Source organism: Lytechinus variegatus, chromosome 13 (assembly GCF_018143015.1).
Source record: "Lytechinus variegatus isolate NC3 chromosome 13, Lvar_3.0, whole genome shotgun sequence".
NCBI classification, from domain to species: Eukaryota; Metazoa; Echinodermata; class Echinoidea; order Temnopleuroida; family Toxopneustidae; genus Lytechinus; species Lytechinus variegatus.
This window is the reverse complement of record NC_054752.1, coordinates 10669051-10683837: the sequence shown is the minus strand read 5'-3', so window position 1 is coordinate 10683837 and position 14787 is coordinate 10669051. Positions and strand designations below refer to the sequence as shown.

Genomic DNA, 14787 nt, shown 5'->3' with positions numbered 1-14787 from the left:
CCGATGAAACGCGAATTTCTAATAAATCGCATTTTGCACTAAATATGAAAGTTCCAAGAAGTAAAATCATTCCAAATGAAGTACGGCCTAATGTTACGAAGAGTAAATGATCCTTTTACTTTGAGGCCAGCACTGAGGTCAGAGTAATACTCTTTTCATAAGTAAATGTTATAAGAATAGTAATAATAGTGCTCACAATAATAATCCTAATATTATGGGCATTTATATAGCACAGTAATGATATGCATATACTCTACTTGTATAATTAACACTACATGTAGATTCAAATCAGTGATAGGTCAATACGTTATCACATGATCATAACTGCAAGGTCGCATTTGTAACATTCGAGGTTTTGACATCACCTCAGTGAATATAACTGCTTTGGACTGTAAACTGCGGCATTATATTCCTGAGGTGAAGTCACTCGCTGCTTATAAGTTGCATAATCAAGTAGTTTACTTTTCATGTTCACACAATGATTGCATGAAGAACGCACTTGCTGCTTGCTGTATTTTCCCGAAAGTATTACATTATGGTGTAGACAGATCTGGGGACCGTTGCAGAAAGAGTTGCGTTTAAACGCAAGTTAAAAAAATCAATCGCAAGTTAAAAAAAGCAATCGCAAGTCCCAAATGCGCGCTGCTGATTGGCTAAAAATCAAGTTGCGCATGATTTTTAAAGTTGCGATTGATTGCAACTCTTTCTGCAACGGACCCCAAATCTCCATTTCGAGTTCATCATAAAGCCAAATTACAAATGAAGACTGATAGCGAATCTACCTAAACTATTTGATATAACAGATATTGCCCGGTCTATCTTTTGAATAAATAATATTTCATCTCCCCTCCAAAGCTATATTTTTCCCCTCAAGACAATATTTTCCCTTGACGTTGCGTGCTTCGGGAAAAATATAATCCCTTGGGGGAAAATAAAACTCTGCCAGGGAAATGATGTGTTTCATTCAAACTCTAGGTAGGAAATATCTGTATATTATACAAGAATGCAATCTTACCACTGTAGGTGTTTGTGGAAGCCATGCTTTGTCGTGTTTCACCAGGGTAGCACAGATCCGAATGGACTGGTACTGCAGCTCTTGCAGGAACTTCTCTGCGGAGTTTGTAGGGCGAGCTGGGGGCTGCAAGGATCATACAAACGACATAAACTTATTGGCCCGTATTCTGAGCTCAGGTTTAAATTAAACCCAGGTTTAAAGTTGTGGTTTAAGTATGGGCAGCCAATTGGGGGACAAATCCTTAACAGCACACATCCAATTTTATCAACTCATTTGACACTCAAATTGTTCATAATTGTCTGGGAATGATAACTGAAGGACTTTTCTTCATTATAAAAGAAAAAGGAAACAAAATAATAACCATAAGAAATACACAATATAAACAGAATTTTGAACTTTTGGCTCCCAATAATTTTAGTTAGACCGTGGTTTAAATTAAACTCAACTTCAGGATATGGGCCACTAAATTTACAGAAACCTGCAAGAATCTGTTATAGACATTGGGGTAATCAGTTATTTTGTTGAAATTTTATATTCATATTTCATATTATGGCAAACTAGGCCAGCAGGGTTTGTAATCTACAAGCTCTGGACTTGAGGTCAAACTGAGGTCAATGCCAATGTTGTACACAGTTGGGAGTGTGTGAAAGGAAACGTAAGGCACAGCTAATGCATGTCAACAAGCATCAAAATCTCTACACAAAAGAGCAGATACATCGGCTCATAGCCCTCCCAAATCTCAGAAAGCAGTTAGCCAGATGATAGCCTACACTGGGCAGCAATGTACACGGTAAGAAGCTAGAATGTTCAATCTCCTGTACCAGAGGCAACAATCTTAACATGCTGGGTATAAGAATCCGATAACACACATCAATGTTAAGTGCCACTATGGAGTGTTGTGGCCAATGGATTAGTCTCCAGACTTTGAAACAGAGGGCAGTGGGTTCAAACCCCAGCCATGGCGTTGTTTCCTTCAGCAACAAATTAATCCATATTGTGCTGCACTCAAACCAGGTGAGGTGAATGGGTACCTGGCAGGAATTTATTCCATGAAAGGCTACCACGCTTTAAAAAGGCTGCAGGGCTAAAGCAAGGGTAATAATATCCCAGTCCTTTGGAAGCGCAAAGAGACATAATACATAATGTGTTATGCGCTATACAAGAACTGACTATTATTATCTATTTTTATTATTTTGTGGATGTTTTATGAACTGATGGAAATGGTCAGAGTCTGATGGTGCTTTGATTCTACTTCACCACTGCTCAGGCAGGGGCGGATCTAGGAGGGGGGGGGCAAATTTTAGGAGGAAAATTTTGAGAAACCAAAACAAAGAAAAGGTTTTCAACCACAAATTAAGGATATTCCGTACCCGAAAAAATGTGACAAGCCAAAAAAAAGGTCTTCAGATAATTATTTTAATGGCATTTTTACATTACAAATTTTAATTTTGCTTCTCAAAAGGGGGGCACGTGCCCCCTGTGCCCCCCCCCTCTGGATCCGCACCTGTGATCAAGGATAAGCCCTGTAACATATCAATGATTGATTTCCCCCCCACCCTAACATGGCTTTGAATGATATCTTACCTGTGTCTTACTGAATGCTAGGTTGATCAGCTTGCTAGGGTTCTTCTGAATGGCCGCTCTCAGAGGCTCCGCTAACTCATGCTTCAACAAATACTGTGAATAAAGACCAAAACACATATCATAGTCAGTGATAATTACTCATGACTCTTTATGTTATTCTTCTTATACTATTCATAGGCTGGTACAGCATGAAGAATATACAAATAGCGAATAGGCATGAGTGCGATGGTGCGAGATTTCGCATGAGGTGAAAGAAAGATGCTCTATTCAACGAGGCGTTAGCCGAGTTGAATAGAGCGTTTCTTTCTTTCACCGAATGCAAAATCTTGCACCATTGCACGAATAAGAATATTCGCTATTTTTGTTGTACAACGCCTCGGAATCTAGCGAAAATATGAAAAGGGAGCAAAAATATTGAAAGCGAAAAGCAAAATCCCACAAGCCGGGCCCACAAGCGCACATGATCTTGGACAACATTGCACATTTAGCCAGCGGGCTGTACGCGTATTGTCACCTTATTTAATGAAATCGCATTGTGACGTCACCTCTTAAAGCCGTGCAATGGTACATTTTGGATGGTACGTCTTGTGTGCAACGGTACGAATGTGTGACATTCAGCCTCCCATTTGATCGCGTACAACAAGCTAAGTAGGCATTGTACATTATGTGTTGGTGCAGATGTTAAAAAGTTACATTATACAAATCCAGGGCGTCGTGGTTAAGTGGATATGAGTCTCGTCTTTCAATCAGAGGGACGTGGGTTCGATTCACAGCCTTGGCATGTTTACCTTTGGCAAGAAATTTATCCACTTTGTGTTGCACTCGACCCAGGTGAGGTAAATGGATTCCCGGTAGGATTTATTCCTTGACGCTTTAACGCCAATATGGCGGCTCAGCTACCGCTGGAGTAATAATATGATACCAAGTATCAAAGCATTCAAGCAATAAATCCTACCAGGAACCCATTCATCTCACCTGGGTTGAGTGAAGCGCAGTCAATCTTTTGCTGGAGGAAACATGCCATGGCTGGGACTTGGACCCACGTCCCTCTAATTGAAAGACAAGAGTCGGAAACCACCAGACCATGACTCCCCCTACATAGACAGATGCATAATAAAAAATCAGGAAAGACTACACTTACATTGAACATGCGACTGAGTTGATGATTCTTGAGGTTAGCCTCCTGTAAGAACAGATCCACTGTCGGTTGAGCGTAGCGTAGCAGGTACTTCAACAGGGGCTCACGGAATGGACTTCCAACCTAGGAATAAATACATAGAATAAACTGTAAAGCCCGGCACACATTACGTAATTCGTTGCTATTGGAAATTCAAAGAAATTGCTATAACATTTGGTATGAACATAACAACCGATAAATCTTAGCCATCAGAGTTCAGAATAGTGGTAGGACTACTGAAGTCGAAATTCAGTCTAGTTCAAGCCTCCCCATAGAAATAAAGGCAAGTTCAAATCCAGATCTTAATGATGTCATCATTGGCTGCAACTTAATAATAACAATATGGACATTTGTAATGCGCCAGTATCCATCATTAAAGTAATTGGTTAACATTGGTTTGAATTTTAAAAAAATCTGAGCTAGAAGGTCACACTTGTCACCTGTGTCTGTGATACGTTACAAAAATGATGACCAGAAAAAATTGCGTTCGAAAATAATTAAGTGCTTCAAAAATTGAAATATAAAGTGTCCGGAAACACCATCTTAATTTCATCCCATACACTTATGTGTACTATTTAGGCGTCTATAAGACGCCTATTTACAAAATCGGGGTTTGCCTTGTAGTTTTAGCTTTTCATTCCCAATAATGGTTGTTTTCAGGGTTTATTAGTTCTAATACATGCACTTGTACACATGTTTCATCTTGGTTTGAGAATTTTTTAAATTGGCTGCGCACAAAGTTAAACAATACCTTTAAACAATGCTCATGGTGCAATGAAGAAAGAAGGAGAAAAAAAGACACTAAAATTAAAAAGGGGGAAGAATTATAATTACTTAAAAGCTTGTGTGAATAACCTGATTTTCAGTGGTCAGACAAGAAATATTGCGGATGTCTTTTGGAAGTTTATTTCAATGGCCCAGCATAAAAGAATGATCGATCCCCCATGAATTTATGAGATTGTGGTACAGCAAGTAAGGATAAGCTAGTTATGAGAGGGATTGGAAGGAGTTATTAAGTCACAGTTGTAAAACATGGCAGAACTTGAACACTTTAACTATGTTCATATTCTGGTGGGCTTCAGTAACTTTTGAGCATTACTGTATGAACAAATACAAACTTAATTTTATCCTGTTGTCATCACCTGCAATGAACAAACAAAGAAATGCAAATTTTGGGCTGTAAGAAAGGAGAAATATTTATACAACTACAAAATTACCCCTACAGTTTTATCTAATACAGGGGCGACAATCAACTTTACAATGTATGCTATCCTACTCACCTCCATATTAAGAGCGCCCTCGGCTTTGATGACCAGCGTCAGGAGATGTTCAAGGATCTTGGCCGATGCTGCAGGGATGGCATGGAAGATGTTGAGGATGGCCGTACAGATCTTGAGACTGTCCGTTGACTTCTGACCGTTCTTCTGACTGATGACCGTCGTCTCCAGCCACTTCTTCAGGTGACCCTAAAGCAGAAGAGCGATATCATCTTACAGTTGAGCATTTTATCATTCTTTAAAGCTTAAAGGACAAGTCCACCCCAACAAAAACTTGATTTGAATAAAAAGAAAAAAATTCAACAAGCATAACACTGCAAATTTCATCAAAATCAGATGTAAAATAAGAAAGTTATGGCATTTTAAAGTTTCGCTTATTTTCAACAAAATAGTTATATGAATGAGCCAGTTTCATCTGAATGAGAGAGTTGATGACATCACTCAATAACTATTTCTTTTGTATTTTATTATATGAAATATGAAATATTTTTATTTTCTCATCATTGTCATGTGAAATGAAGTTTCATTCCTCCCTGAACACGTGGAATTCCATTATTTTAACATTTTGTGCTTCAGGCAAGGAGGTCCTAATCGTCAAATTCGTAAAAATCTAAATTTTGTATAATTCAAACAATAAAAAACAAAAGAAATAGTGAGTGACATCATCGACTCTCTTATTTGGATGTAACTGGCTCGTTCATATAACTATTTTGTTGAAAATAAATGAAACTTTGAAATGTCATAACTTTCTTATTTTACATCCGATTTTGATGAAATTTTCAGCATTGTGCTTGTCTGATTTTTCTCTATTGATTCAAATCAACATTATTCTGAGGTGGACTTGACCTTTAAAGTGAAATTCCACACCAAAAAAGAAGTTTATTAGAGGGAAGAGAGAAAATCAAACAAACCCGAAAACAAAACATTTATATGCACAACACTGTGAAATGCTAATGTAGGAATGGATGGCATCACCAGCTCAATATTTTTTGAGCATTTAATTATGTGCAAAGTGAAATTTCTTAATTTTTCCTCATTATAAAATCAACCAAGCTTTGATTCCTCTTGGGATGTGTGGGATTTCCAGAGTTACAACCTATTGTCATTGAATGTAGATGTACTGTCAAATCTACAAAAATTGTAAATAATGATACTTGAGAAATAATCTTACCAGCATTTGTTCACAGAGTTTCTCATTGAATGCGTTAGGGAAGAGTTGTGTCAGGCTGTGCAGTCTCTGGATAACGTTGAGGTTCAACGTACGGTGATCACCCAGCATTAGAAGCAACGGACGTACGCTGGTGTGAACCAACTCCATCTCGACAGGTTGACCAGAGATGAACTGCAGAGAGCAAGAAATATGACAAATAATATCATGCATTAATGACATTGAGATTCATTGAGATTGATGATCACCAAGCATTAGAAGCAAAATGGACCCACACAAGTATGAACAATCTCCATCTCGACAGGCTGACCAGAGAAGAACTAAAGAGGGCGACAAATAATATCAAGAAGAGATCCCATTCATAAATAATAATAATAATCATAATGCATTCATATACCGCAAAAATTGCAAAATGCTTCTAAGTGGCTGAAAGATCACAAATATAAACTGGATAGACGAGATCATATAATAAATATTACAAAACATGGCAAATCTATGTAATGTGTGTTCATCACCAAATCACCATTTTCAACAATGGAATAAATAAAAAGAATTTGTAACGTTCTATATGTAGTAATTATTTTAATAGTATCATTATCATCATCATCATCATTATCATCGTTGTTATCATCGTTATGTCCATCTTCATCATCATTACCATCATCATCATCACCATCACCATCACCATCGTTGTTATCATCATCATTATCAACATCATCATCATCATTGTCATCATCGGCATCATCACCATTATCAAATGAAATTGAATAACTCTTTTACCTTCTCCATGCACTTTGCTCCAGCTTCTTGCAGCTCACTGACATTGGAATTAAGAGCATTGAATAGGATCTTGAAGATCCTCTCCCTAGCTTGAGGGATGTACCGACATGCAGCAAGGGCATCTACGCAATGAACAAAGAAAGGAAAATCTTGCAAAACAGGTGAACATCACATCATTTAACAAAAGCTATAACAGCATCTTGATCTATACAAAGAAAAAATATCATTTTAAAATATGTATATTTCAACTATTTCCATCATTTTGGACACTATAAAAAAGATGCTAGACCAATTTTCCAAAGATAAGATGAACAAAAAACAAAAGATATTGTACAAGTTTATCGCTACCTTTACGCAAGTAATGTTATTGATTTTTAAAGGGCTGAAGATCGAACGTCTACACAGAGCAAAAAGACATTCTTTAGATGCATCAAATTTGTTAGGCCATCCTGATATAGTTACAGATGCCAGTTGGAATTGATCGGAGGGCATGAAAATCACCTAGAATACAATATTTTTGTACACAAAAATGCAAAAACTATGGCCTGAAAATGAATTGCCAGAGCCTGAATTCAGGCTTTTGCCTGAAAACTGGCATCCCTGTATTGTAACTGTTATGATCTCAAATCACCATGGCTTGCGTAGAAAAAGGGTGAAAATGAAGATTTGACACCCAAAAATTTTGGCTATTTCTGGAATTGCCCATGAAAGTGTATCTCCCAACCAACACGATAACTTACTCAGTGCACTGATGCGTAGAGGAACAAGAGATGGAACGGCCTTGTAGCAGGGTAGCTTGACAAGACCAGAATCCTCTGTCTCACATAGATTCATCAACTAAACATACACAAATAAAAAAAGAAATACATGGAAATTTATATACATCAATCAACAGAGAGCTACAAATTTCACAATCTGTATTATTCATGTGCAGGACAGTTGATTTCCTCCTTGTATCAGAAGATTCCATATCATGAATGAGAAACCTAAATCTCTTCAATGAGTTTTTAGAACATGGTTTCTAACCAATAAACTTGTGATAGACTAATGCTGTCATGGCAGATTTCACAAAATTTATGAAGCACTGCGACTGGAAATACTTCTTTGTTTTAAATCGATGTTTATTATTATACAAGAGCAGGACGATTCTAAGAGGTAAATTGGATTTTAATCAACTTCAAGTGCAAGATTGACCTCAATTACAAGTCTTTTATATTAATTTCTTGATTTATAATTTCAATCTCACTGTTGCTCTTGCTTTATTTCACTGCGTCAACATTGTAACTATATATTAATGCAAAAATATACATATACAAGTGCTAAATAAGACTAAATTATCATTATGATTAATCAGAATAGGTTCTAATCTCTCTCTACATATGAGGTCAGTGATCTCCACATTATACTGATAACACATGAAGCAATGACCTCCTGTTGTGGAGACATAAAATATGGAATCAATAACGTTCTGAAAGTATGAACATACCTCAGTGAAGAATACTTTGTGTTCCGGGATGGTTGGATCCATCGTGAAGAGTCTGGGCTCTAACGTAGTACAGAATGTATTGCTGTCCATCAATCCTCTCTGTGCGTTAGCAGGCTGATGACGCAACAGGTGCTTCTTGGGAGGGATCATGTCTGCCAGCACCTCCTTATGGGGAGACATGATTTCCATCACTTTCTTGTTGGTGAAGTCTGCGAGCCATCGCAAGGAATCCATTGCCTAGAAGAGAAGAAAACGTATGGTAATGTATTCTTTTTAAGTTTTATAAATGAAATAAATAGAGCCATGAAAAAAGGTCACACAAGCATTCAGAGCTGGCATATAAATTATATCATTGTAACTTTCTTCCGATGAGTTGACCCTTTCCTTGGCAATTTCATACCAAATATAATTTCAGACTATCTCACTTAATTGGAAATCTTCCCATTACAGTGTTGCTATTTTCAAATACTGTATGTCTATAATCTAAATGTGACTACTTTATGGAATTTCTCATCAATCTATGAATAATGACTCCACCTACCTGTTCTCTGACAGTCTGATTGGGCGAAGTGACTTCCCTGACTAACTCTCTGGTCACATCATGGAAGGCTTTCTGCTGGGCTACTGCGAGCTTGGGATTCTCAGCGTCGGCTCCCGAGGGTGGGGTGGCACACAGCTTCAACACAAGGTCGACGTTGCTCTTGGCCATGTTCAAGGCTCCACTTGATACCTATGGGTATAGGCAACAACATTATCATCATCATCATCATAATCACCACCATCATCATCTAAATCATCACCATCATCATCAGCACATTATCCTCATCATCATTATCATAATCATTATCCTCATCAACATCATCATCATCATCAGCATCATCGTCATCATCATCATCGTCATAATTTGTTACGTCAAAGTGAAGAGGTTGTGACCCCATCTTTTTATCAGGTCATGCATTAAAATCCTACTCCATGCATTAACTTCCTCACAGTACAAAATCGATCCATATTGTGCAGCATAGGGTTAAAGTTAGCATTTCTGAAGATACATGACCTTGGGGGAAGTACCTTCATGCATTAATTTTGTACTCACCTCTTTAGTAAGGTCCATCATGACAAAGAGAAGTGCCTTGAGGAACAGATAGAGATGGCTTTGGACCCAGCACATATCCATGTTCTCCATCATGAACTTGATAGCGATGCATCCCCCCAGCTTAGCATACCAGGCTCGCTCGTAGCAGCAGTTGCACATGCGATCAGCGACATACTCAAAGATAGATAGCTGGCAGGCCTGCGTGATAAAGCACAAATTGCTGACTGAATTCTTGGGACTCTATGATATGAGCTAAAAAGCTTGAATCAATAAATTGCCACTTAATTCTGAATCAACAACAAAGTAATTGACAACCCTATGTGAGACGAAATGGGCAAGAGGGTAATATCTTGAGTGAAACTGTCTTCCATGCAATGAAAATGAAGAAAATGTACTCAACAGTTTGCACTGAAAATGGTGAAAGTGATGAAATGTACATCATACTGGTATCTATGAACCTATTATTGGTGTTATTAATTATGCAGCTTTCACATAATTAGGACACAGATTTGGAAGGTGGACAATTTCGATTGAGATCTTCTGAGTTACGTTATCCCCACAAAAACTGCAAAAAAGGATTGTGGTATGAACAGATGGAATAATGGGACATAAACAACTTTTGTCTAACTCCTAATAGAAAAAATACTGAAACTTATAATTGATATCAAAAGAAGAATACATAATGACAATATAATAATAATAATCATGATAATTCAATATTCATACAACGCCTCTCATAAACACTTTAAATTACACAAATTAACTACATGTCCTCAATCTTCAACTAAAATGGAGAACTCACCCTTGCTTTACTACCCATCACAGCGGCTGCTGTCTCTACGATGACCGTCATAGCAAGCTGTCCTGTTTTACAAAGCTCCTTCTCTTCATGGGCCATGCATGCCGATATAGCATCTACCAACACATGAGGATCCATGTTGTCGTTCAAAGACTTCTGACGACTGTGAGCAGTAGGAAGAGGACCTATGAAATGGGAAGTGGGAAAGACTATTCAACAACCCGAGGTAATTGCAGTAAATGATTGATCAATTTAAACAGAGTTTAGCCTCCATCTATCAGGCCATTCTATCCCATACACTTCACATGCACTTTACAAGATCTGTTCGGTGCTGTTCGAAAGGTACAAACAACTTTACATACTGCTGGTGACCCTTATTGTGCTACATGATATGTCCCTATGTAGCTTACTTAGCACCTAAGAACATGTTCCAGTCGTGCATATCTTCATGAACAGCTTTACGAAACACCCACCAGGGAGCCATTTCATAAGTTAAGAACGACTGGTGATCCTTGTGGTAAATGATATCCATCACTGAAAGTTCATTGGTAATTATTAAGCAGATAAGAAAGAATTACCAGTCGTTCTTGAAGTCGCTCTTCACTTCAGACAGCTTTATGAAACACCCGTCAGGACTGTTTGTACATTGTCAAGCAAATAGAACATCTTTTATAGTGATTTATATTGAACAAAGTTGTTTATGATGGGTACAGTAGTGTGTAACTCAAGATTGTCCAAAAAATATTCCATTCAACATACCTGCTTGCTGAGCGACTGCTACCAGAGTGATGTGCCTCACAACATTCATCATGAAGGGAAGTGAACTGGGACGAAGATCTTTGATGGTTGCAGAAACTGTATTAAAAATGATCACATGGAATTTGTAATAATAGCTCTGTGGGTGTTGCAATAAAATTGCATTCAAATGCAATTTCAAGAAAATAACAATATAACTTCCATCTTGCACCCAATTCTTCATTATCATTATTTGTTTGGCGTCACCCGTGACTGGAAGGCGAAAAGCGAACTGAATCACTGACCCGCAGGTCTCTCCTCCTGATATAACTGATTGGGGGGAATGCAGGTGGACCACTACACCAGGGTTTCCCCCTACTCTTATTCGAATAGTGCAGTGTGTTCTTGACGTGCAAAGGTGGTAACTCTCCTCTACACAGGGCCTCCATTTAACGTCCTATCCGAGGGACGGAGTGTTTTCCATTGTAACATAGCCTGCATCTATGAAACATGGGAGAGATGTTTACACACAACGCACTGGCTTCAGTCATCCGCCCGGGGTGGACTTGAACCCACGATCTTTGGATTGACGGGCAGACGCGTTACCGACTTAGCCAACACCGCTCTCATAAACAGTTACAAATATTTTGTAACTTTGCCGTTGTTGTAAACTACCATCTTGACTGAGATTAGCTGCTGAGCCATATTGCCATGGCAGTAGTCATAATAGCAAAGTTAAAATAGATGTAATTCTTTGTGAAACTGGCCCCTAATCAGGAATACATACACGTATATGCACAAAAATTGCCATTTAGGCATTACACAAGGTTTAAAACTTCAACTTTATTTACATTACAAATACAAAGCATAAACAGAAGCTTGCTAAGGTTCGAGAACCTTTTGCTTCTACTACTTTAATAAGACAAAACACCAGCACACTACTCACCAATCATAGATGTCAATGCATTCTGGAAGCAAACCCGAGAGAGTTGATCGTGGCACTTGTAAGCATGACTAGTGGTCCTTGGAATCTCACCATCATGGAAACTACAACAAAAATTAAAATGCAATTAGTGTATTGTTGTCTATCTTCCCCTTGTTATCGCTCTTTAATAATTGTCTCTAAGCATTTCTCTGGTTTTATCTTGCATCACTTTGTTTCTGTAGATTTGTATTTTTTTTTCTTTATTTTTCTTTGCTCTTTTTTTTCATTCATTCTTTCTTTCCATTCTTCCTTACTGTCTGTCACCATGTCTTTCACACTGTCTCTGTCTCCCTCTGTCTGTCTCTCTCCCTCGATTTCAGGAGTCAAGCCCTCAACAGCATGAAAAACATGGAATTCCAATTACTGTTCATACTTCCAGGGTATTGGTGTCCATGGAGAATCTTACCCAGGTACAAAATGTATCAGAGTTTTGCTTCACAATGATATCATAACTGTGCCGGCCAAAAATTAATTCTTTATTTTCGGGGGCTATTTTACACAACCTACAACGTAAATCTGCAACTTTGGATAAGCTTTAACATTGCAGTGAATGGATATTTTCTGATGCTCTTTTGATCATTTTCAGGGGCAAAATTGCCAAGCCCCCCCCCCCCTTTACATGCATTTTTTCCTGTAAAGTTTGCAAATATACTTTTGCTTCAATCTGATATGACTTTAGACTACTCTCCAGTACATATCTTAATTACTTCGGTGCCCAGTCTTACACAGAGTTATGATTGATCAGATCAATCGCAACTCTCTGTAAGAAGGGCCCCAGGGGCCAGTAGTACAAAGCGTAGCAATTGCTCATACAACTGATTTGTACCATTGATTGCACATAACGATCAATGCAATCCACCCTTAAAATCAGCCCTCCAATCACACACTCAGCTTTATGTAACAGGACCCATATATTCCTCACCTTGAGTGGAAAAGCAGTTGTTGAATGGTTCTCTGCTCATCACCCAAGCTGAGCATACTGACGATGAAATGTCGGATGACTTCCCACGCTTGGCGACGATAGAAGACATCAGTGGTTGGTGATGTCAGCTTGCTTAGAGCAGTCTCGATTACCTGAGAAACCGGGAAGAAATCATATTTCATTCATGATTATTTACTCTAAAAATGTATAACTATTTGGGGAATAAAATGGTTTGTTTGTTTTTGCTAAAAGCTTGTGCTTACCTTATAAATAAAATAACTGTTTTTCATCGCTCTCATGTTTCTTCCATCATCATCATCATCACTACCACCACTACCACCATCATCACCATCATAATCATCATCATCATCATAACTACCATCATTATCATCACTACCATCATCACCATCATTGTCACCACCATCACCACCACCATTGCCATTATCATCATCATTATTATCATCATCATCATCTTCACCATCATCATCATCATTGTTGCCATCGTCATCTTCATCATCACCATCATCACTACCACCACCACCATCATAGTCATATCTTCCCCTTTCTTACCTTAGATACTGGTAGATGAACAGGAGTCTTATGATCAGGAAACAGTATGGTGATACAAGGCCCATCATTCTCATCATCTTCATAGGACAGCTGTAAAAAAAAAAAGGGCAAACACCTCTATTGCATGAAATTCAGACATCATTTTTTTCTGCTAACAGTCTTGAAGAAATTGTACCACACAAAGAGCCTAAAATAATGTCAAGATAAATTTCAGTTGTTTCAGCAAGTTGGTAGTCCTATCAAACAACTTGGTGAAGCAGTAATGAAAATGCATGTGAAAAAACATTCAATAAAGCGAATAAATGCAAATTTGGAGGTATTTTGGGGAAAAAATGACAAAATAGTGATATCAATGATTTATTAATATGAATTCAGATGTTTTAATGGGCCAGATTTAGAACAAACCGAACACGAAATTTTGGTGAAATTTTCAGCTCGTACAGTATTTGTAAAGTAATAAAAAGAAGTACAGTACGTTCAACTAACCCTCTGCGGTTCACGAAGCATCTTACGATTGCCTCCTCCAAGCTTTCCCAATACACGGAAGGCCACGCGAGCAATCTGGTCGCTACGGTTACGGAGGGTCCTCCACAGGGCTTGCATCAGTTCCGCTCTGACCGGCTGAATGTGTTCGTAAAGAAAGTCAGGCTGGAGGTTGTCCACACACAGCTCCAGCGTTCTCAATCCCTGTGATTGAAAACCAACAATATAAGATGATAAAATATGAGATTAATTGAACTCAATCGACCCCAGTCATGTGAAGTTTGCTTGCAAACCCGTCATGTACGGAAAATGGTCTGAATATGCCTTAAAGTCCATGCCAATGATTTGTGTATAGAAGGTCCCTCTCATTCAGGAAATTGAAATGGCAAGTTTTATTTGTGCTAGTCCTGTGTGAAGGTGCAATTTGTCACTGGTTCCCAAGCTGACTGACTTCTTTATCTAAGGATACCGACACATTAAATAATAATAATATATATATTATTATATACATTATATATTTATATATATATATTTACCCAGGAAAGCCACATCAGTTCTGAAAACTGTTCTCCCAGCGGGCCCTGCTACATGTATTAATATTACCCCAGCTTTAGCTGAGCTGCCTAGGCACTCAAGCATTCAAGGAATTTCTTCTTACCGGGTACCCATTCACCTCACCCGGGATGAGTGCAGCAACAATGTGGATAAATTTC

General features: G+C 38.2%; 1 protein-coding gene across 2 annotated transcripts in view; it reads right to left on the bottom strand.

Annotated features, from left to right (window-relative positions):
• LOC121426256 (transformation/transcription domain-associated protein-like) overlaps nucleotides 1-14787 on the bottom strand; it is a 77526-nt gene that overhangs the window by 52535 nt on the left and 10204 nt on the right. For both annotated transcript variants that reach the window (XM_041622490.1, XM_041622491.1), the window contains exons 10-25: nucleotides 14078-14278; nucleotides 13592-13681; nucleotides 13022-13173; nucleotides 12061-12161; nucleotides 11139-11234; nucleotides 10383-10564; nucleotides 9581-9778; nucleotides 9029-9217; nucleotides 8488-8724; nucleotides 7742-7838; nucleotides 7002-7123; nucleotides 6225-6395; nucleotides 5057-5242; nucleotides 3741-3860; nucleotides 2600-2692; nucleotides 1016-1138 (exon numbers count right to left, since the gene is read on the bottom strand). In XM_041622490.1, the coding sequence (XP_041478424.1) occupies nucleotides 1016-1138; nucleotides 2600-2692; nucleotides 3741-3860; nucleotides 5057-5242; nucleotides 6225-6395; nucleotides 7002-7123; nucleotides 7742-7838; nucleotides 8488-8724; nucleotides 9029-9217; nucleotides 9581-9778; nucleotides 10383-10564; nucleotides 11139-11234; nucleotides 12061-12161; nucleotides 13022-13173; nucleotides 13592-13681; nucleotides 14078-14278 (2358 nt within the window). The remainder of the gene's footprint in view (nucleotides 1-1015; nucleotides 1139-2599; nucleotides 2693-3740; nucleotides 3861-5056; nucleotides 5243-6224; nucleotides 6396-7001; nucleotides 7124-7741; nucleotides 7839-8487; nucleotides 8725-9028; nucleotides 9218-9580; nucleotides 9779-10382; nucleotides 10565-11138; nucleotides 11235-12060; nucleotides 12162-13021; nucleotides 13174-13591; nucleotides 13682-14077; nucleotides 14279-14787) is intronic.